The 23,564-nt window shown below is 51.5% G+C and overlaps 2 protein-coding genes across 2 annotated transcripts in view; one reads left to right on the forward strand and one right to left on the reverse strand.

The window, feature by feature from the left end:
- The window catches only part of CF2H8orf76 (chromosome F2 C8orf76 homolog), a 33,653-nt gene extending 28,567 nt beyond the window's left edge, over positions 1 to 5,086 (forward strand). The window contains exon 6 of the mRNA XM_049632928.1: positions 4,802 to 5,086. Coding sequence (XP_049488885.1) covers positions 4,802 to 4,945 — 144 coding nt within the window. The 3' untranslated portion in view covers positions 4,946 to 5,086. The remainder of the gene's footprint in view (positions 1 to 4,801) is intronic.
- FAM83A (family with sequence similarity 83 member A) lies at positions 324 to 20,359 on the reverse strand. Its single transcript, XM_049632940.1, has 4 exons — positions 19,880 to 20,359; positions 11,981 to 12,148; positions 9,678 to 9,802; positions 324 to 2,850 (listed from the first exon to the last, which is right to left on the reverse strand). Exons 1-4 carry the CDS (start codon positions 20,357 to 20,359, stop codon positions 2,316 to 2,318), a joined length of 1,308 nt encoding a protein of 435 aa, XP_049488897.1. The 3' UTR covers positions 324 to 2,315.
- Positions 20,360 to 23,564: the final 3,205 nt, after the last annotated feature.

Consider the following 23,564-nt stretch of genomic DNA (forward strand, 5'->3'; position numbering starts at 1 on the left):
CTGCAAGGCAGGTGCAGGTGTGATTCTAGTCCAGAGCAGAATTAAAGATGGGGCAAAGTGAGTTCGGGAGCATTGGAAACTCAAATAAGGGTTTATTTTGATCTTCGGCCATCCCCTTGCCATGGGTGTAAAACCCTCCCAGTCTCTGGTGGAAACAGTGTCTCGGAATGAGAGCTCAGGGCTAGGGGCCCTTGGAAATCCAGTCCCATAAAGGAAAGGCCCGGCCTCACGTGAGTGGGTCCCAACCTTGTGTCAGGCTAGGCTGGATCATGGCGCAGGAAGAAATAACCCCCAATCTCAGTGTCTTACACACAAAGGTTTATTTCTGGCTCACGCTGCTTATCCACTGCGGGTCGGGTAGAAGTGGGAGGTCCCGCTCACCACGGTCTCAGGAATCTGGGCTGGCGGAGGGGGCTCTATCTGAGGCATGCTCGTGCATAGCCAGCTGCACCCAGGCTCTTAAAACTTCTGCCGGGAAGTGATCCTCAACATTTCTCGTATTGCACCAGCCACGGCTAATTTCCCAGCAGGCAGGGGTCACACGTGGCAAAGGTGTCCAGAGGAGGAGGAACAGTATTTGTGAACCCCTAAGATGACAGGCCGGTGGAGAGTGACGGGGGGGCAAGAGGGCTTGCTCCTGTCCACTCAGGCCAAGCCAGACACAGACAGAGGCAGGAGCGGTCCTTTGGGGCTGTTGGCCCCCAGAAGTCTTTACCTTCCTGAAACTTCCTCAGCAGACTGTGGAACTCACTTTAGAACCTTCTGCAGCCCCTGATTATTCTAGCCTCGTCACCGTGGTCAGCAGGAAGACAGCACATCGGGACTAGGGTTTAAAGAAACTTAAGGAACCAAAGGGGTTTTGGGTTGGACTTCCAGGGAACTAAGGAGGAAAAAAGTAAAATGAGGACAGGAATGCTATTTAAAAGAAAACAGAAGCAAAGGTGCCTTTGCCAGGAGTACTGGACAAACAGGGATGGGCTGAAGGGGGGTTCTCTCTGTAGAGTGTCACTTGGGGCGCCATGAGCTGTCGGGGTTCAGGAGCCAGCGGGAGGAAGGGCTCTGTCCTCCCAGCCCTCCACGACAAAAGCAAAGCTTCTGAGCCAGAAACAGGCAACAGCAAGACATTTGCTGAGATGAGCTGATGGCAGGAGGGCGTGGAAACAGGAAGTTGCCTGCGGGTCTGTGTGGCTGCTTCTGTCGGGCTAGAATAGCCTGGGTTCCATCCCTCCTCCCAGCTATAACACCCTTGTTCATTGGGCCTCATTACCTGTCACCTCCCTCCCACGTGTCCCCTGAGGTCCCCAAAGTGGGCTGCCTGGCCCTCCCAGTGCTCCCTCAGCTTGCTGTATGTATTCTTTGTACCCCAGCTAGGCTGTGCCCTCGAGATCTGGTACCACCTCAGGAACAAAGGACGTGCTGTGACTCTGATAATGAATGAACGATGGGGCTTGTGAGGACCCAGCACCCTTTCTCAGGATGTCAATGAGCCAGACAGAGGCTCCTGGGTCTGACTGTGAGGGGGCTGCAGGATCAATGCTGAGCCCTCCATGGTTGCTCAAGGCCGTGCTGGACACTGACAACTCAAGCCCCAGGGACTGGCCTGGATTGGGGGGACTCTAGGCCAGCCCAAGGCTCCCTGATGCCAGAAGCTGAGCTGCAGAACTTCATCCCTTCGTCACCTTGGCTCACCCCATCCCTGGTGGCTACAGTTTCAGCTGGCCCCACACTGCTTACGGCGGCACGTTCTGGGGCCTGATTCATGGGGCTCAGGGATACTTTCCCAGAGACATTCAGGATGTTCCCATACCTGTGGAATCTCTGTAGAGTGGGCCATTCCCGAGCGCTGGGAAACAGGAGTACCTTGGTCACACCCTCAGCGTACCTTTAGTGCCTCAGTTTACCCATATGTCAAACTGGGGCTGCATCCGCCCCTTCTTACGTCTCAGAGATTCAGGAAACATTATTATTAAAGGACTGGCTGCTCTCTGGAGGAAAAGGACTCTATTTTCATGATTTTGTTCTCTAGCTCCCCACCCCACCCCCCAACCCGGAACTTTCTGGAATGTGCTCCACAGGCCAAACTAGAGAGGGAAGCCCAGGGTCTGGTGGGTGTCGGCCAGTGAATGGTCTCAGGCCTGGGAACATTCAAACACAGAGGACAGTGTTGTCTAAGCACTTTCAGCTCAAAGGGATGCACGTTCAAAGCTGCTAGTATTGAGGTGGGGTCCTTGGGCCAGACAGCCCAGGAATGCCCGGCCCCGGCTCTGGGTGGTGGCATGTGGGGGGGAGGGTGTGCTGCTGGAGGAAGCGACCCTTCAGAAATGAGGGGAGGCCTGTAGAAACGGCCTCCAGATGTGGGCCGCCCTGGGCACCAAGCCCAGCTGCTCGAGCTGCAGCCGAGTGGGCCTGTAGGCGTTGAGGTTGCTGTAGGGAGCCAGCGTGCTGTCGTGGGGCCTCGGGCAGAAGTGGGTCTGTGGGCTCGGGGCCCCCCAGGGGCCGTGGTGGGGCTGAGGCCTGGGGGGCGGAGGTGGGTTTGGAGCCAGGGGACTTCCTGGCCCCGACGACGCCGACAGAGTCCGGTTCTGGGGGTTGCTGCCCGTCGAGGGGCTGCTGAAGGGGTTGGAGGACGTGTGGTCGCTGGCGGAGCAGCTACTGCCACTGAGGCGGCCGGGCGGGGGGCTGTGGCCGGCTCTGGGCTGGAGGGGGGCCGCCAACCTGGGAGACTTTGGGCCCATCATGGGCTTGGAGGAGGCGTAGAGGTGGCGGAACTCCTCGTCAAACAGCTCCACCGCCGGGCCCGTGAACTTGGAGAGGATGCTCCGGTGGACGTGGCCGCAGAGCCAGGTGAAGCTGCAGGGGAAGAGGAGCGTGAGGGGTGGGAATGGGGAGGTGGGCTGACTGCAGGGCTCTGGGAAGGACCCCATTTCATCCTGGCAGCACCCGTGCAGGGTGGCCGTGGGAGCCCCCTCACTGATGGCAAGACCGAAGCTCAGAAACCAGCAAACGTTTGCAGGTGAACAGTAAAGACACCAGGTTGAATCCCGGTGCTCAGATGCTGGCCATCCCTGCGGAAGCACAAAAGGGCTGACAGCTGAGTCTCAGTGTCCCCAGCTCTGTGCCGATGAGTCGGTCCCCTAGCTGCTGAGGCCACTTGTGAAATGTGGGAACGCCTGCCTCTTCTGAACGAATAGGCGTCTGGGGAAGGCACCACAAGAAAGCGGCCGCTCCTTAGAAGGCAGGGGCTGTGTTCTCTTGAAAGCCTTAAGGGTGTGGGCCCAGCTCAAGCACCTGGACCCGAAGGGGTGGGAGGGGAGGGAGGATCACATGCTGTTCAGGAGGTGGGAGGTGGAAGGGAGAACACAAGGCGGGCCCACAAGAACCAGAATGACACAACTTGAGCACACTTCGCCCGGACCCCCAGGGAGGACACCCTCCAGCAGGGACCGTGGCCCTCCCTCTGTGTACTGGTCTTAAATGAAAATAAAATTCTGAAGGCATTTATGGATTACTTTTCACGATCCCATGATTGAACCAAATTCCTTTTTATCTCTGATGGAAAAGCCCCCTCATTATCTCTCCCTACCCTACATCCACACCCCCTTCTGTGCCTGGTGACAGCACAGAAGACCCACCAAAAGGGTCAGGTTAGAGATTTCTGGGTCCCTAATAATGGGAACCCAGGTGTGGGGAGCAAAGGTGGCAGGATGGTCACAGGGAGACATGGTCGCTGGGGGGGGGGGGGACAGGAGTGACCCCCACCAATGGTCTCAGCCACCCCCCCACCAGCCTAGCCCAGCCTGCAGAGTCCCTTCCCGGTGAGGCAGGGCAGGGCCCAAGCGGGCTGCAGCAATCCTGGGAAGAACAAGGAGGCTTTGTTTAAACCCCGCCTCCCACCCGGGAGGAGCCTCCCACACACCCCAGAGAGGTGAGCAGCTGATGCTGGGCTAGGGCCAGCCAGGTGACAGGGAAGGCGGCAAATATGGGGACAGGGGACCCTTGGCTATGCTAAGAAATCAATCGCCCTGTGTAGTTTGAAATCAGACTAGATTAGGCCAAGCTGCTGCATGCTTTATGCAACAAAACACGTGCAAAGGTGCCTTAGCAACTCTTCGGACCCCCACGGCCCCTGCGCCCCACACTCAGGTCCCTTGTGGGTCGCTGTAGCCCCCACGTGCCTGCGCACTGTGCTGGGGTCCCCCTCCCGCACACCCCACATGGCCATTCGTCCTGTGCTCTAGTTTTTACTCTTTTTCTATCACCACCCATGGTAAGACATACACTTCATTTCTATTGCTTTTTGGCACTTCGTACATGGAAATGACTTTCACAATCTTTGGCTCAAGAGCAACTCTCATGACTGGTCTATTCTTGGCCCATTTTAACTTATGTAGCTATTTACTTGGTTATTTTAAATAATGTAATAAACACCAATGAACCCACCACCTAAAATAAAAAGCTAGCATCTTGACAACAACCAGCATCTAATCATAAGGGTCCCTCCCAGCAACCCATTTTCCAAGGCCCCCCAAAAGAAGGAATCATTACCCTGAATCCTGTGGCATAGCTCCTATACTTTCCTTTCTCTATTACAAAAAACAAAAAAAGTTTTATGTGTTCTGGAAAGAAAATATCTTAGTTGTTTTTAAAGTATATGTAATATTTGGGGATTTTTTTCACTTAATATTATATTGCTAAGATTTAGCCATGTTATCTGTTTCAGTACTCCATTCATTTTTGATTGCTGTATAATATTCCACTAGTGGCTACATGATGGTTTATTTCTCCATTCTCCCATTGACAGGCATTTGGATTGCTTCTGCTATATTTCTGCTGTGACAAGTGCTCTAATGAACATTCTTACATATGTCTTTTACTGTACCATGGACTCATTCTCTTGGAAATACACCTAGGAGTGGAATTGCTGGATTATAAACCAGGTGAATAGTCAGCTTTAGGAGAAAACTAACTCTGTTGAAAGTCACTGTATAGATTTACAGTCCCATCAGCAATGTAGAAAAGATCCTGTACATCCAGCATTTGGTATTGTCGGTCTTATCTTTTTTGCTTGTTGACAAGGAATAAAATGGCAACTCATTCTAGCCTTGATTTGCACTTTCCTGGTCACTGATGATGCAGAACACCTCATCATGTTTTCACACATGTTTGCTCCTGGCCGAAACGCCCGCTCATGCCTCTTGCCCACTTTTCCTTGCCCTGCTTTGCTCTTGTGATTCCTAGGAGTTCTTTGTGGTTCTCGACACAAATCTTCTCAGGGCATCATGAAAACCTGCTCTCACTTGGTAATCTGACTTTTCACTTTCCTTCAGATATCTTTCAATGAACCAAAGTTCTTGATTGTAATATAGTCCGATTTAGCAATCTTTTATAGGCAAGGCTCTTTTGCGTTCTGCTTAACACAAAAGAGGGGTGTCTGTGTTAAAATACTTAATCTTTGGGGGCACCTGGGTGGCTCAGTTGGGTAAGCGTCTGACTTCGGCTCAGGTCATAATCTCGCAGTTCGTGGGTATGAGCCCTGCATTGGGCTCTGTGCTGACAGCTCAGAGCCTGGAGCCTGCTTCAGATTCTGTGTCTCCCTCTCTCTATCCCTCCCCCGCTTGTGCTTTGTCTCTCTCTCTCTCTCTCTCTAAAATGGATAAACAGTAAAAAAAAAAATTTAATAATATTAAAAAAAAAGACACGTAATCCTTATCCTAAGGTCTAAATGATATTCATGTATTCTTTTCTACTAAGAGTTTTAAAGTTTGTTTTTGACATTTAAGGCCTTTTAATCTATTGGAGGGTGATTTTTTTTTTTTTTTTTTTTTTTTTTGTATATGTGTTTTGTATATATATTTTCTGCATGGAGATTTTTTTTCCTTTCCCCATGCCCTGACATGCCCCATCATGTGCAGGTCTCTCTCTGGGCTTTCTGCTTTGTTCCACTTGTCAGTCTGCTCCTCCAAAGTCACATTGTCTTCATCACTCAGGCTCCATGACAAGTCTTGATCTCTGGCAGGGCAAGTCCTCCCTGCCTGTTCTTCAGACTTATCTCAGCTAATCTTGGAGAAATACATTTTACGTCACGACCTACTCACACATACAAACACATACATGCCCCTGCAACAGTTTCCAGAACATCCCTTACCTTGGTCTGCTCTCATTATGTTTACTCTATCCTATTTCACTATTAAAAAAAAATTCCAGGCATCCTCCACTAAATTGACTTCCTATCCTGCTAAGGGATTGATGATGCACACAGTTTGAAGAACTTTGTTCCTCTAGCTACACTGGATGACCAGAACCTAATGTGGACATTCATTCATTCATTCGTTCAACAGATATTTATGGTCATATATGAAACTCAGGCACCTGATTAACTGTACTTCATGCCAGGAATGCAATTGAGAAGAAAACAGACCCAATCCAGGTTCTGACATCATGTTTCCATCTTGACTAAACAAGTCCACAGAGAAGCTCTCTAGGGGATGATCTGGAAGCTATAAGATAAGGAATTAGCAGGATAAAGACAGCAGGAATGACCTCTCCAGCAGAGTAAATAATCAGCAAGTGCAAAGGCCCTGAGGTGTGAAAGAGAATGAAAGACCTGGAGGAAAACAGTGTGGCCACAGCACAGTGGAGGGGAAGGAAAATCCTGCTGAGACAGAGGCCATGGTAAGAATGAATTTTTTTTTTTTTTTTCATTTCTAGGAGCAGTGACAAGTCTGGAAGGATTTTCAGGATGCAAGTGATTTGATCTGGTTTGAATTTAAAAATCTTTCTGTTCCTGGTGGAGAAAGCCCAGAGGTGGAAGGGCGGCTCGGGGCAGGAATGGAATCAGGGCCAGTTAGGTTCTCATGCTGTGCCCACCAAGGCCCCACCCCTGGACCTGCCATTAGGAAGTGGGAGCTTCCTCCTGGTTGACCCCCCGAGCACCTTCTTAGCTCATGCTGATCTTACAGCACATATCACACCGCTCTACAGCCATTTATCCATATTTTTTGATGACAGAGAAGAGCTCTGTGTCCCCAGACCTGGCACAGTGCCTGTGCTGGGGTAAGACTTTCTACAAGAGCTTAACCGTTGAAATACATACAAGCCCCCCAACCTCACCCCCACCCCTCGGCTGAAGATGCGGACAGAGCTCTTCGGTTTGAACTGGGTGCAACCAGGGCCAAAATATCTGAAGTCCAGGGATAGCTGGATTGGAAGAATGAAATAGAGACTGCTTTAACTGTGTTTTAACTGGAGACAACTCTGAGAGTCCCAAGGAAAAGGATTTTCGGAAAGCCTGGCAAACAGGTCCCCCTTGAAGGCTGAGTGCAAAACAAGTTATAGTTGCCGCCCTGCACTCTCTCCAGATTCTTCCGTTCTCAGGAACGGCCTTGCATGTCTTCAACCCCACTGCCACCCTCCTCCTGACGCCTCCCGTATCCAGAGGACAAGCCCAGTAGCAGCGAGGACAAGCTCTCTCTAGGAGAGCCAGAGATCCTAGCCAAGGAAACTGGTGACCCTGGGCCAATCACCCACCCTCTCTGTGCCTCAGCTCCCCCATCTGTCAACTGGAGGAATAATGCCTCCTTCAAAGGCTTGTCAATCCTTACGAAATGTCTGACCACACCTGGCCGAGGGTCTGGCACAAAGCTCAACGAGGTTGGCTCTGCTTCCTTCTGCCCCTACCAAGGGCAAGGGCCGCCCCTGCGTGCTGAGCCCTGTAAGAGCAAATACAAATGAAAACAGGCTTAACTCTCCCTATTTAGAATAAGAGGAGAGACTTTTCCCCCTCTTCATTTTCTCTTTCAGAATTTCTTTCTCTGTCCCTGAAGTCAGCAGAAGAATCGAATGAAGAGACCTTTTGCTACATTTCCCCAGTAACCACCTGGAGCTCATACCCTTTTGTTCTACCACAATTTCCACGACTTTCCAGGACTTTCTACTCTTCATCAAATCTCATATAAAAAATGCTCAGGCTCAACCATGTCTTAGGATCATTTCTTTATGGAGGCTACATATGCCACATAAAACTTATAAACAATCCATATGCTTTTCTCTTATTACCTTATCTTGTTTAATTTACAGGCCCCAGGCAAAAAAACCTAGAAGGGTAATAGGAAAAAGAAGTTTTTCCTCCCCATATAGTGGGTATGGGTTTTTTCTGGAGGTGATAACAATATTTTGGAACTAGACAATGGTAATGGTTGCACACACAGTGAATGTACTAAATGCCACTGAATTACACATTTAAAGTGGCTAATTTTATGTTATGTGAATTTCTCTGTAAAAAAAAAAAAAAAAAAAGAGGGAGGGAGAGAGAGAGAGAGAAAACTCCTCAGCTATGGTGGGCCCCTGCTTCCAGGCTTGGCTCCTTGGGTCTGGGGCAGCTGCCCAGATAGAGATCTGACCCTTCCCATCCAGGTGGCAAAACAGGTCTAGTGGCAGCTTGGTCAAGGTCAGAGGCCAAGGTCAGAAGCCTCAAGTCCTGATGTGGGGTGTGAGGCCAAACTGGGTCCCAGCTAGAGCTTTATGCCTTGATGGACAAAAGCTGCGAAGCTGGTTTTGGCCACTTGGGGAGGGTAGCTCAGCCCCACCTCAGCCTCTTAGGGAACAACCGAGTGCTGGATGCAGGGCCCAAGGATCAGAAGCAGGTGGCCTTCCTTTTGCACAACGCCGCGGAGAGAAGCTGGATAGAAATGCCCTTGGGGCTCAGTGACCCCCGGACGCTGGAGGTGGTCCCCGAGGACTGCCTCTCATCAGAGCCCTTCCCGGTATAGAAGCCATGAAACAACCACGTCCCCCTGCAGACGGACCACACTGCATTCAGCTCTGGTGCTGCACGGCTGAGGAAAACAAGACCCAGAAAAGGTGGAGAGAGAGAGGCCCAGAGGAGAGCAAAGGGGAACCTCAGCCCACCCCAGCCACCTCTTCCCAGGCTCCCATCACTCTCTATGTGCTGCTTTTTTTTTTTTTTTTTTAAGTAATTTCTATGCCTAACATGGGGCTTGAACTTACAAGCCCAAGATCAAGAGGCACATGCTCTACTGACTGAGCCAGTCAGGTGCCTCTGATCTGGCTGTTGTTTATCTCCTTGGTGTTAATGGGAGCTCCAGAAGGGTACCCCAGCCCGGAGCATGCCTGGTATGTACCCAGGAGGGCTTTACGTAGCTGTCCAATGAATGAAGGAACAGAGCAGTGTGGTGCCTTGCCCAAGGTCACCCAGCCAGGAAGCTACAAAGCTGGGAATTGAACCTCTGTCGTCTGACTTCCAGTCTGGGCTGCTGCCACTTCCTGTCCCTAGCACCAGCCTTAGGTCCCACGGAATTTGGACACACTTCTGAAAATAAACTAGGACACACACACATACACACAGCTCAAAGCAAATTGCATAGTTTTACAATCGTGCCTGAGAGAGCTGAGGAGGGAAAAAGAAGATTCTATGTCCTATGGCAATCCGAAGGGAAATTGGAAGTGTCTCTGGAGCCTGAAGCTCCACCAGAAAGGGTCCAGATTTCCCTCTTCTGTCCAGACTGGTACTGCCTCCCGCCTCATGTATGTGATAAAGTCCCAGCCCTGCCAGGCACAGGACTGGTAGGGGTGTGTGGGCCCGAGCGGCAGGGGCTGCCTTGTACCGTGCTCAGCCTGGGCCTCCTCCAGGCCTTCGATAGGTGAAACCCGGCACGCACCTGTACGATCCAGACAGCACGTATCTCCAGTCCGAGATGATAAACTTCTCCTGGATTTGGCCGGCGAACTTCCGGCCTGATTTGGCACAGTATACCTCTCCTTCCACACTCCGGATGGAAATGTTCTGTCACAAGGAGAATCAAGCTGTCACTCACTATGTATACATACATGTTTCTCTAGGAAAACATCTGGAAGGATGCTCACTAAGACATCAACAGGAGGGGTTATCTTTAATTGGTAGGATCATAGGCCATTTTTATTTTTCCCTTGGCTGAATTTTCTAAATTCTTTTCATTGTCCTGATATTATGTGAGTAATGGGAAAGACAAAAAAAAAAAAAAAAAAAAAGGAAAGGGGAGATGGTAGAATTTAAACAAAGCAGAAAATAGAAGAAAGATGAGGGCCTAATGCCCATACAGCCCTTAGTCTAGGTTCCCATGGACTCCAGAGGCCTGGCAAGCCCAGCCTTGCCTTGTAAGTGACATGAGTCCCCGACCCCAAGCTAGTCAGAGGGAAGTGCAGCCAGAAGGGGTGGCTCTGTTTGTCCCTTTCTCCCCCAGGAACACCTGCTCCCCCGGCCATCAGCCAGAACCCTTGGGAGGCTGGAGAAATAAAAAGACAGGCAAATCACAGGGGTCTCCAAGGAAGGTAGGATACTGGTGGGGTCCCATGAATGTCTTTAGTGGCTGTGCGGGCTCTGGGAAGGGGATGCCTAATGCCTCCAACAGTGACTCCCAGCCTCTCCATAAGCTCTATGACATGTTGACGGGAGGACCACATCCCACTATCCCTTGGTGGTCAGAGGACTGTTACGTGTAGCTGATTTGGGCCATGGAGGCAAGGCCTGTGCTGACTCTCTAGGCCTGTTTTGATGACCTCATGTCGAGGAGGTGTGATCCAGGTAACGTCAAGCAGACGCAGTAATCAGAGGACCCTGAGGCCTGCTGGTCCAGGAGGTGCCTGAACTCAGCAGCATCCCAAGTAGTGAGGAGGGGAAGTGAGGAGAGCAGGGTCTCTCTCCCGGAGGCTGACCTTGCCTGAGCTAGAGGAGAGTCGCCAAAGGAACTACCCATGTGCTGTTCAGCTGGGTCTGCTTATAAAAACTGGGTGGTTTTACATTTGACCTTGAATTTACATTTGGCCTTAATATGGGCCGCAATGTCCTTCTCTGTTTTTTGTTTTTTTTTTCACTTCTCCAACAGATTTATTTTTGAAAGGAATGGATTTTGAGGAGGAAAAACATGGGGTAGAGATATGGAATAGAAAATAAATACAAATGTAAGCTGTTTTGCTAATTGTTTTATAACCACAACAAATTCGTACAGAGAATGCCCTGTACAAAACAACACCATAAAGGTTCAAAGATCGAGGTGTTCCCCTAGGCAAGGCTGAAGATTTCAGTCTCTGGTATTTGGAATTTGGGCTGCAGTCCTTGTTTTTGGATGGATCACTGGGTGTGTGACACAGTCCACGCGATTAACCAGATTTGAACAGAAGAATGGCCACTTGGCCCAGGTAGAAGTAGATGAAGCCCTAAATGTGACGTGACTAAATGAACTCTCATCTCTGGGTTTCTTTTCTGATTGCCAGAAGAAGGAAGTGGGGAGTTGGGTTCAGTCCAAGAGGATCAGCTTTCTGGTGGGGCTGGGGAGTCCTAGACATGCACCAAGCAGGCCTGGATGTTGTCGCCCTGGCCTATGACGTGTGGCCACTGGCTCTCAGCCAAGGGGAGAAAAAGCATCTGCAGAGATTGCTGCCCACGGGATATCCATGGGCTCCTTGTAGTTCCCAGCCCCCGTGTGTCTGTGTGAGGCCAAAGGGCTATATGTGGGAGTGATGGAGTCCGTTCGCGGTCAAGTGCTGCGGGGTCCTCCTGTTCTCTCTCTCCCTGTCGCTGCCATCTTGGAGACCATGTATTCCTTATGGCGTAGCTACAAGATGGGGAGGGCGGTCTGTCCTACACTGGACTTTGAGCAAGAAATAAACCTTTATTACGTTAAGCCATTGAGATGGGGGGATCTGTTAGCGTGGCATAAGCTATACTATCCTTTTTTAAAAAAATTTTAATGTTTATTTATATTTGAGGTGGGGAAGGGGCAGAGAGAGAGCCGGAGGCAGAATCCGAAGCCGACTCTAGGCTCTGAGCTGTCAGCACAGAGCCCCTTGCGGTGGTCGAACTCACCAGCTGTGAGATCATGACCTGAGCCAAAGTCAGGCACTTAACCGACCAAGCCACCCAGGCACCCCCAGCTATACTACCCCAATACAAAATACCTTTTGGATTCTCATTGGGAGCCCCTACCTTGAGGTGGCTGTCAGAGATCTGGACTTTGTCACACATCTCTTGGAAGAGCTTTACACCTCCCTGGTCCAGCAGCACACAGACAAACACCCCGCGCTTGTTTGCAGCCTCTAGAATGTCACAGAAGATCTCCACATCCGTGAACACATCCATCAGGATGGCCAAGACCTGGGCCAGGGCGGAAAGGTGGAAACAAAGAGTCAGGGGCCCCGTGCTAAATGGTTGCAGCCCAACTTCCTAAATCCCAGTGGGGCTAAGAGAGCCCTTCTCACTTCTGTGGGGCTGCAGGAAAAAGAAACGGGGATGGGGGGGGGGGGTGCTCTGCCAGGGCAGCATTCAAGGGAAAGAGCCGTTGTGGAGCCCTCTGTGCTAATTCCATCTCTCCAGTCCAACCACACACCCTGTGGCCACTTGGTCCACTGTTGGTGCAGCAGGCACAGGAGGAAGGAGAAAGGTAGAGACCGAACGCAAGGAGGGGACGAGAAGAACAAGAGGAGGTGGCCAGGCAGGTTTTGGGCGGAGAGATAGATTTAACGACATAGTTGCTCAGTCATGTGGAGCGCCTTCGAAGGCACTCCGAGGCCACTGGCCTTCAAATGGCAGTAAGCCACACAATCCTCGCCTCAAACAAAATCCCCGTGGAGACCCTATTATAGACTAGACTAGGCTGAGCTGCCCCAGTGGGATGGAGCAGGGAGTCCTGCTCGGCCAGCAGTTTACTGCCTCCTCTATCATAACGGAATCCTGGGGAGGAGGGAGCCCGAGACATCCAGCAAAGCGGGGGCCACGAGTGTGTGCCTGCCGGACCAAGCAACCATTCCTCCTCCAGCCAGCAGGACCGAACCTGAACCTTCGCTTTAAGGAATCCCCTCTGCTCCACAAGCAATGTGGTGTGGTTTGGGTGGGGCCATTGCCTTGCGCTGGATTGGGCACAGGGAGGGCACATCACCAAGGCCAGACCAGTGAGAGCACTGCATCCCCTGCTGGCCACAGTGATTGGCCCGGGGCCGCTCACATGATCTAAGTTATTCTAAGAAGAGCTGGTTCAGGACTTCAGGACTTCTGGGGGAAAGGAGGCGTTCTTGCTACCGGGGTGGCTCAGCTAACCGATTCTGAGCTAGATTCTGAGCTACCGCGGCTAGCGGCCAGCTCGCCATCACGTGGGGACAGTCTGCCCGAAAATGAAGCCAGTCCTACCCTTCACTTTCCCACCGTAGATGTCAGTACATGTTCCTCTTCTTAAACTTGCTTGGGGTTGTTTTCCACAGTAATGTGATTTATAAAAAGAAATGTATGGTCTCTGACCCTGTTTCTGGCACCAGGCTCTAAAACACTTGGAATTTCCTAAGTGGTGAGAGCTGAAGGAGAGAGAGATCCTTTGTTATGTTAATGAGGTGGCTTTTGGATGGGAACTGGTTGCCAGGGGAACCAACTCAGTGATTAGAGGGTTGGAATTTTCTGTCCCTCCCACCACCCTCCCCCCAGGGAAAGAGAGAGGGGCTGGAGGTTGAATCAACCCCCAATGCCGATGATGCAATCAATTATGCCTGTGTAATGAAGCCCACTAAACACCCCAAAAGGATGGGTTTAGAGAGCTTCTGGGTTGGTGATTTGGGCAGAGCAGAGTGCTCAGAGAAGGCATGGAAGTTCTGTGCCCTTCCCCATACCTTGCCCTGTTTTCCATCTGACTGTACCTGAGTTCTATCCATTATAATAAACTGGTAGTCTAGAAAGTGAAAAGTTTCTTTGTTTTGAGCCACTCTAGCCTGCTGATCAAGTCCAAGGAGGGGGCTGTTGGAGTGTCCAGTCTGAGCTGATTGGTCAGAATGGTCAGAAGCACAGATGACAATCTTGGCTCGGGACTGGTGTGTGTTGGGTTGACACCCAGCTGGTGTCAGAGAATTACTGAATGATGGGAGAGTCCCCCACAGTGGGACTGGAGCAGAATCAGATGTCTGTCACCCTATCAAAAGTCTGTCCCAATACCCAAATCATGGCATATTGACAAGCGGGTCATTAGGCAGCCATTAAAAATGATAATTATAATGGTTACATGAAAACTGTAAGACAGGGTGAAATGCGGAGGTAAAACTTGCTGTGTCATCCATGCTCAACACGTGTATTGGCAAATAATGAATTCAGTTAAAAAAGGAAAACAGAGAACAAAATGATAGTATGTCCAGTAGGATTGCCAGTGAGGGACAGTAGTACGTACACACATCAGCCAGCACAAAGCCAAAACTAGCAGTCGACTTTGGACTGGGCACTAGGGCGGTTTTCAGCATTCCCTGTAATAACGTTCCACCATTTTTCTAATAATATATATAGTATATTATTATATATTAATGTATAATAATATGCTATATATAGTATATATGCTATATATAGTGTATATATAGTATACTGTAGATATATAGAGAGTATACTCTGTGTCTCTCTATAGTATATATAGAGATATAGAGATTTGTTGGCCATCAACATCTGGGAAGTAGCAAGGACAAGAAGAAGGTCACTGAAACAGGTGAAGGAGATGTCTGGTACCCACCTGGAGCTGACTTCCTGCTCAGATGATGTGGGTCTCTGGACAGGGGAAGGAACTGCCCGGGTTAGAAATCAGAAAAGATGCTCTAATAGGGAGGCCACACTCCTTTAGAGCCAGGGATGGCCCCGTTATCATAGGATTGTCTGTACATATTTAAACTTATGGTACCAAGGACAACTGAGACCCTCTCTGCCAAAAGATAAATGCCTCCTCCTTGAGGGAGATATTGACAAAAGGGACAGTTCTCTCTCCCCAGGAGATCAGTAAATCCTCCCATTGTGTTCCAGTGAGTCCTTGTTTCCCAGAGATGAGGTTGGTGACAGATTGAACAGAGAAGGGAGCAGCTTTGCAAATAACCCCACCTAGTGATTTAAGGGATGCTTGGAAATACAGGGTCACAACATCTAGGTTTATCCCGTTTGCCTCCTGTTGGGATTGTTTCCCAGCTGGATTGATTCAAGGCCAATACCCTCTTCAGTCCCCTGCGTGGATGTGCTACCTTACATGGCATAGCAGGATGAATGAGGAACTCCAGAAAGATATGTCCACATCCTAAACACCAGAACCTATGGACGTGACCTCACTTGGAAGAAGTCTTCGCGGGTGCAATTAAGACTCTCAAGGTTAGATCATCCAGGATATCTAGTAGGTCCTAAATCCAGTGGCACATGTCCTTATAAAAGACACCCAGGAGAGAGACAGAGAGAAGAGGAGGAGTCCAGGTGAAAATGGAGGTGGACGCTGGAGTGAAGTGGCCACAAGCTGAGGAATGCCTGCAGCCACCAGAAGCTGGGAGAGGAAGGCAGGACCCTCCCTTAGAGACTTCAGAGGAAGTAGGGCCCAAGTGACAGCTTCGTTTATGTATGTATGTATGTATGTGTGCATGTATGTTTATTTATTTTGAAAGAGAGAGAGAGTGGGGAGAGGGGCAGAGAGAGAAGAGAGAGAATCCGAAGCAGGCTCTGTGCTGCCCTACCTCATGACCTTGAGATCATAACCTGAGCCAAAATCGAAGAGTCAGATGCTTAACGGACTGAACCAGCCAGACGCCCCTGACAGCTCCCGTCCTACTGGAGATGAGGTGACTGCTTTGGACAATCCACATACCCTCTCTGGGCCTCAGTTTCTTTACTGATAAAACACTGCTCAAAAATAGAGCATCAGCTATCATTCAAGGTGCATCCAACCCTAAGCCCAGATAATAGAAATGAAACCATGTGCAAAAAGCATAGGTTTTTATTCTGGTTTATAGTTTAAATATGACTATGATTTTTATATGCATTCTGAGCAAGTATGAATACTGTTAGAATAACATGCAAAAACATTTTAGTCCAGATTATGGGAGAGGATTAAAATTAGTGCCTACACCTCTACGGACATAAAAAAGAAATAAAGTAGGCCAATCAGCTGGACCAGCACGTCGGGGTGTGGTTAGCTGAGAAGAAGGAAGCACTTTGATGACATCTTGTAAGGGAGGAAGTGTTGTGTGGCAGGCCAGCTCTGGGTATCTGAGCCGCAGTGAGACCAAGGAACCCCACCAGGGGGCTCCTGGGCTGCTGGGGCAATACCCATAGGCAAGGGTCATCCTGCGGGGACCTCAAATCCTGGTTGAGAATCTCTCACAACTTGCCAGACAGATGTGAGCTCCTCCTGGGCTGAAAATCCTGATGCTTCGGGAAGGGCAGGGTGTAGACCGGGAAATGGGATTTGGGTCCTGGCGGGGCCCAGGCATGTTGGGGACAGTTGTTGGGAACACTTACCACCCCACCCCCCACTCAATGCTTCTGTTTCTATTCTTTCCTCTTTCTCTTCTATCTGCTGATGCTCCTTTGTTTTCCAAAAACAACAACAGCCACACGCAGTGAGCGGAGTGGCATTCCTTTACAGTTTTGCAAGTCTCTGTGGTATCTGACTTAATGGAAGACAGCTGGCTTCTCGTATCTGCTTCTACAGCAATCTGTTGTGCTGTGTTGTGTGGGTGGAAGCATATGAAGATAATCTGGCCTCACACAGATAAGTGATTAGAGAGGGCATGGCCTCCCAGGCCCACTGACAGGATCTTGGAACCCTCAGGGATCCTGACCACACTTGGAGGATGTATGATTAATCACAGTTTTTCCAGGGCGCCTGGGTGGCTCAGTTGGTTAAGTGTCCGACCTTGGCTTAGGTCATGATCTCAAGGGTGGCTCAGTCGGTTAAGTGTCTGACTTCAGCTCTTGTGAGCTCATGGGTGGCTCAGCCGGTTAACTGTCCAACTTTGGCTAAGGTCTTGATGTCAGGGTTCATGAGTTCAAGCCCCACATAGGGCTCTCTGCTGTCAGCCCAGAGCTTGCATCAGATCCTCTGTCCTCCTCTCTCTCTGCCCTTTCCTTGTTCGTGTTCTCTCTCTCTCTCAAAAATAAATAAGCATTTTTTTTTAAATCATGCTTTTTCCATATTTTATGATGCTTTGCCATCCAGGGTTAATTGATTCCTGAAGACTAGCAAAAACACCTTGCCTAGGAGCCTTTGAAACCCACACCAAGCAACCCCAACCCCCTCCTTTATCTAACACACACCAAGCCAACAGTCCCCCTGCCTTACGCCTTACCCAGGGCTGGGTCCTGGACAGAGAGGGACCACCTGCAGCCCAGAGCCCACTGAGATGGCCCCAGCTACACTGCCTGCCTGCCCTTTCCTGCAGAAGCACAGTAAGGGCCTGTACCCATGCATTCCCCTGGCTCTGTCTGCCTCCCGACGACCCGGGTGCTTCCTGTGTGGTCCTGCGTGGCGTCCTGCTCCTAGGGAACTGTGAGTAAAAACTTCTCGATTCGTGCCGGTCATTTCTGTGCCTGCGTGTCTTCCCACCCCTGGGACACCCAACCCGTCCCCCCTCCCGACCTTTGCCCGGAATCCTTTCCCCTTCCCTCTCTGCCTGACGACTCCTTACTCAGCCTCTGAGACTCAACTCAGAGGCCACCTCTTCCGTGAAGCTTGCCTTAGTCACCCTCCCGGCCCCTCCCGGGCACAGAGGGCTGCTCACACCAATGTCTTCTCCTCTAGCGGGCAGGCAGAGGCAGGAAGGCCTCTTGTTCTGCTCTGCCATCTGGTTGCAGGGCCTGGCCGTGAATTAGGCTTCATGGGATAAAGGAGTGTGAGCATGGAGGGAAAGAGGGATGGTTCCCGCTAGTTGGTGCAAACTGGTCTGGAAAACACGGAGCGGGCTCTGTCTGTTCTTTCAGAAGGCTGAAACCACAGGAGGAGAATGCAAACCCGACCACCTCCAGTTCTGAGTGGCGAGGCAGGGGGCACAGCCTGTGACTGGGTTCCAGGCCCCCTGGGCTCTCTGTGGGCCCAGGACAGCCCCGAGCCTGTGTGTGTGTGTGTGTGTGTATGTGTGTGTGTGTGTGTGCATGTGTGTGTTGATGGGCAACAAAATGGGTGAAGCTCATGAAGGCCATGAGCGTGGCCTGGGACAAGAGGGTGTGGTGGGGACTGTGGCAAAGGGAACTCACCCAAAGAGGTGGCTGCCACTTAGCACCACAGAGCCAGCCCTTCCCACCAGCTAAGTGGAGCTGGAAAGTCTTACTTTCAGGTGACATCTTCAGATTGTTAAGTGTTGTCTTAAATGCATAACATGCTGTATTGGTGAAACAAAGGACATCAGGAGCCTCAGGGCCACAGGGGAGGGAAGCCTTGCTGGGTGGGGAGGAGGGGGAAGAAGAGGGACTCAGCCAGGGGATTGCTTCACAAGCCCTAACCTGGCTTCTTTCCAGGGAGCCTCACTCCCTGGAGCTGTGGTTGACAATCTCCCTAATACCACTGGTCCCCACACATCAGGAGGGCACTGAACTTCACACGCAGAGAGACCAGAGCTAGCGCACTTATGAACAGGCCCTGGGAGCTGGAAGAGTCCTTAGTCCAGCCTGGAATCTGAAGCCTGGGGAGGTCAAGGGACTTGCCCTAGGTCACACAGACAGCCCCAGGCCGTGCCAGACCTCCTGGCTGCCTGCCTGGGCCCATCTGTCAATTTCTAATGCTGACATGTCACTGAAACATGAAATACTGCTCTGAAGCAGCATTGCGACTTGAAAAGCTGATGCTCCACCCACTGTAACCTTACTTAACTTTTCAGAACTCCACTCCCTCCCTCCCCCATCCACCCACAGCCTCTCCACCTTATGCGGGCTTTTTCCCATCCCCCCCCCCCCACCCCGCCTTCAGATCTCACACAGTACTGAACTTCAGAGGGGATTCAGTCATGAGACTGGGGATCCTAGCAGAAAATGAGCTTAAACATCAGCTTGTTCTTTTTTGAGCCTATTCTTGCCCCTCTGCAGCTTCAGGAGGGAGGAGTGGGCATCTGAAGCTCTATTCGGAATAGTTATTTTACACACCGTAGAATGAGTTACCGTCCATTCCCCAGCTGCAGCAGGTAGCCAGTGTGGCCTGTGATTCTGGGGCATAGGGAGAACTGACCAAATGCCAGTCACCGTGCCTGAAATTCTATCAGCCAACCTCTGGTCTTGAAATATTCTTTCTTCTTCTAAAGTCACGTATTAAAATGTAAATACTCTGGGGAGAGAGAAGCCTTCTCTCTGCCTGTTCTGTCCCCTACCTGACCACCAGCTGGATTCAGGTGCTGCACAGTCCTTTGTGGGCAGGCAGGTCTAAGCAGAGTCTTAGGGGACAGGGGACAAGTGTATGCTGCAGTGGACGGGCCCCTTCATTCGGAAGCACAGAGGGGAGGGACCTGGCCCAGCCGGGGGAGTTCAGGGGAGCCTTCCTGAGAAAAGGACTTGGGTGCTGAGTCCTGAGGAAGGAGTAGGCATCAGCTGGGTGAAAAGCAGGGAAGGTGAGAGGGTCCCAGGCAGAGGGAACAGCACATGCAACGCCCTGGAGACAGAGCACCTTGGGCTGGAGAATCTGCGTGTCCCTCAGTTTTGAGTGGCAAGAGCTGGGAGAGGAGCTGGAGAGGGTTGTGAGCTATAAGGAGCTTGCTCTTCTCACTCTGGGCAATTGGGAGCCACGGAGGGCTCTAAGCAGGAAAGGGACCAAGTTAGATTTGAAGTATAGAAAAAGTGCTCTACTGCCACACGGCGACTGGGTGGGTGGTTGGGGGGAGTCAAGATGGAAGAGGAGGGGCAGGCAGGAATCTATCACAGGACTTCCAGTGATGGGTGGTGGTGGCCTGGACCCAGACTGTGACAGGTGGGATCAGAAAGTCAGTGATCCAGGGTGAGACAGAGAACAACATCCCTGACTCCATCCTAAACCTCAGTCTTCTGAACTCCATCCCTTAAAGCAGGAGGCACCCCTCTTCCCTTTTTCCGGAACCCACCCCATGGCCACGGAGACACAGGCCCCACCACCGATACCTGGCTGGTCCGGGTGATGCAGCGGCGAATGAGGTCTCTGATGTTGTTGTGCTTGTCCGTCTGGAAATACACGGTGGCGCTGGACTTTTCCTTCAGGTAGGGCTTCTGGGCTGAGGTCCAGCTGTGCAACAGGGTCGGCTCGCTGCCCTCGGAGGCCACGGGGAAGTAGGTACCGGACTGCAGGGAGCAGGAGTCGAGTCCCTTGGGACCCGCCTCTGCCCCTCCTGGGGGCTCCGGGGCACAAGGAGGCTGCTTGGCCTGGGCCTGGATGTACTGGGCCTCCACCGAGGACAAGAAGTCTACCTCACCTTCCTGGCCAAGTGCCTGCCAGTAGGCCTCGGGACCCCCATCCAGGAGGGCGTCTGTGGCCAGCCGGGCACTCTCATTGTCGCTGAAGTCAGCCCTGGCCGGCCGGACCCACTGGCTCTTGACATCTTCCAGGCGTTTCCGGATCTTGCCCACATGCCTTGACCGGCTCATGCTGCCCTGTCCCTGGGCCGTGGTAGGGAGGCCGGCGCCTGAGCTCCTCCTGATGGCAGGGCACGTGAGCCACAGAGCGGGGATGGGGAGCCCTCAGCACTCCTGGGAAGCACCCAGCATCCACCTGCCACCCCTCACACCCGCTCCGAGGAAGTGATTTAACGTTGTCCTGAGTAACACTTCACAGCCAGGCCTTGGCTTATCTCTGGGCGACACCGCCCTGCCCTCGGGCTGCAGGGCCGGCTCAGTCACGCCCTGGCACACTCAGCCCTGGGAGCCGGCCTCTCCTCCCAGCAGCCTGCCTCTGCTCATTGCACAACGCTCCAGATACCCTGGCCGGCCGCTGGTGCAGAGAGGGGAGGCTCTCCCTGCACCCCTGGGCCTCGGCTCCTCCCGTGCTCTCGGTTCAAATGCCATTGGTTCAAGACGAGAACTCCCCTGTGCGGCAAGATGCTGCCCCTGAGATTGCGCCAGCATGGGGAGGGAGGCTGGACGCGGGCCACCAGAACTGTCCCCCAGGCACTTCTCTCTCCCAGTGACACCCGAGTCCCCAGCCTCCGGTCCTCTGAAAAAGCTTTTCTCTGCTCCCTCCCTCCCCTATTGTCTGTCAAAGTCATGTTTGAACAGATCGCCCAGAGAAGCTCCAGTCTGGGGGCCAGCACTGACCCGCTGCACGACCTGCTTGGAGTACCGCCTGGAGAGGAGTCTGCGGCTGAATCTGGGCCGATGGGACCGGCCGTCTGTGAGCTGGGGCGGCAGGTGCAGCAGGTGTGTTTGAAGTGTAGGAACAGCTAAGGGAGAAGCCACATTTTCTTTCCAGGTCAGGTCACGGTCAAGTCCATGTCGATGGAATGCAACGTACGTCTTTGGGTTCTGCCAGAAACAGACTGAGACAGGATTGGAGTACAAGTACGAGGGAGCCGCCACGGGGCACGTTAACGAGGGACATCTGGGGTCAGTCCTGCCGGGCCCCCTGGGAGATGGTATCCAATACATCTTGGAGTTTTCCTACGCAAAGGGTGAGAATTTATCTACCAACCTCCATTTGTCACTGGCGGAGGGCTGCTCCTGGGCCCACATTAAGCCCCCTGTGGCCGGCCTGCCCTGTGTGCTCACCAGGCACAGCCCTGAAGTCAGAGGAGGCACGTGGTCAGACTCTCAGGTGCACGGTCAGAGATTCACGGGAGTGGTGAGTGCTGACGGTCGGGAGTAGGACCCTGACAATGTCTGCTCAGGGAACTAAAAAACTGGGACTGTGTGGTCCTCACAGCTGGCAGATAGGGAGAGCCAGAAGCCTGTGGCATATCTATTCTTTGGAGGAGAATTGCTGTTACATCTGTAACCCACCAAAGCTGTGGCCCAAGTGGCTCAGTCCAGTAGGAGAATAGTATATTTTTTTAATGTTTATTTATTTTTGAGAGAGACAGAGACAGAGCATGAGTGAGGGAGGGGCAGAGAGAGAGAGAGGGGGAGGGAAACACAGAATCTGAAGCTCCAGGCTCCAGCTGTCAGCACAGAGCCTGATGTGGGGCTTGAACCCACAACCTGAGAGATCATGACCTGAGCCGAAGTCGGACACTTAACCGACTGAGCCACCCAGGTGCCCCAGGAGAATAGTATTTTTGAAAGCACAGTCCAGGGGGACCTGGGTGGCTCAGTCGGTTAAGTGTCCGACTTTGGCTCAGGTCATGATCTCGCGGTTTGTGAGTTTGAACCCCACATCAGGCTCGCTGCTGTCGGCACAGAGCCCGCTTGGGATCCTCTGCCCCTTCTCTTTCTGCCCCTCCCCCACTTGCACTCTCTCAAAAATAAAACATTTAAAAAATAATAATAAAAGCACAGTCCAAAGAAGACAAAAAGAAATTTCCTCTCTACTTTTGAAGGTTGTTGAAGAAAATCCAATTCATGCCCTCAGGCAGCCCTCCCTTTATTAGACTTTATCTCTTCCCCCTCAATCCCTGGAACGTTGAGGACAACAAACCCAACAAACTCTCCCCCTATTGCCCTTGTGGCTCCGTGCCTTTCTTCTTCTCTGTTTGGCCAACTCTTGCTTGTGCAAATTGGCTTAACCTCTTTCCCACATTCTCCTCAGGGCTTGTCTCCTCTCTGGCCCTCCTCAGTCCCTTCTCTCGTTGCCTCAGTCCAGTGCCCAGTCTGGTTAGACCAACCTGGGGAGGGAAGTACTAATCCCTGGGATTTGTTCTGGTTCACGCCAGTGCTCAACAGTTGTCTGCAACTCTCCATTGCCCGCCATGTTAAGTACCCATTCCTGAGTCTCGAGTTTGAGGTCCTGCATGTTTGGGACCTGTGTGAACATTCCATTCCTCTCCTATACTTGGCCATAATTGAGTGCTCACTGCATGCTGGCCATCTGTGCTGAGGGAGACACAGATTAGTGGACTCCATTACCCAGATGAGGAAACTAAGGCTCAGAGAGGTTGAGTGACTTGTCCAAGATCACACAGCGAGTGAGTGGCATAGCCTGGGCACTGTTGCCCTAAAGCCCATGTGTTTTCCACTCTGCCAAGCGTCACCCTTTCCCTTCCCCTCCCCTTTCCCCTCTATCCTCAGAACAATCCCCATCATCTTATGAGTTCCAGAATGTATACAGGAGAGAATGGAAGAAGTGGGTGGACATGATGGGGTTCTCTTCTCACCCAGGCCCAATTCTCTTTGTTAGATTAGTCAATGACTGAGGGACGCCTGAAGCAGCGGTAGGTCTCCAGGGCCGGGAAGGACTATTTTTTTTCTTAATTTTTTTTTTTTTTTTTTGGCCAGGGGGGGGGGGGGGGGGGGGGGGGGGGGGGGATGGCATAGAGAGAGAGAGGGAATCCAAAGCCCAATGTGGGGCTCGAACTCATGAACCATGAGATCATGACCTGAGCTAAAATGGGATGCCTAACTGACAGCTTGGAGCCTGGAGCCTGCCTCGGATTCTGTGTCTCCCTCTCTCTTTGCCCCTTCCTCTCTCTCTCTCTCTCTCTCTCTCTCAAAAATAAATGTTAAAAAAAAAAATGAAAGAATAACACAGACATGTCAAAAATATGAAGAAACCAGCTTGGAGTTCCCACTGGCTAAACTTGGCACAATTTGAGTATCAAAATAATGGTAAAAAAGGATTGTCATACATGAAATAAAGTAGAAAACCATGAGTCCATACGAACAAAAATATAGATACTGAAGTTTGAGGAAGAACAAATGTTTT

The sequence above is a fragment of the Panthera uncia genome, chromosome F2 (genome assembly GCF_023721935.1).
Source record: "Panthera uncia isolate 11264 chromosome F2, Puncia_PCG_1.0, whole genome shotgun sequence".
Lineage (NCBI taxonomy): Eukaryota > Metazoa > Chordata > Mammalia > Carnivora > Felidae > Panthera > Panthera uncia.

Bases quoted from the DNA above. Each gene is read 5' to 3' on its own strand.
- FAM83A (XM_049632940.1), bottom strand. From the start codon at position 20,359: ATGAGCCGGTCAAGGCATGTGGGCAAGATCCGGAAACGCCTGGAAGAT. The intron at 12,149-19,879 runs GTATCGGTGGTG...GCCCTGGCCCAG, and splicing joins GCATCACCCGGACCAGCCAG to GTCTTGGCCATCCTGATGGA. The intron at 2,851-9,677 runs GTGCGTGCCGGG...CTTCCCCTGCAG, and splicing joins GTGCTGTCTGGATCGTACAG to CTTCACCTGGCTCTGCGGCC.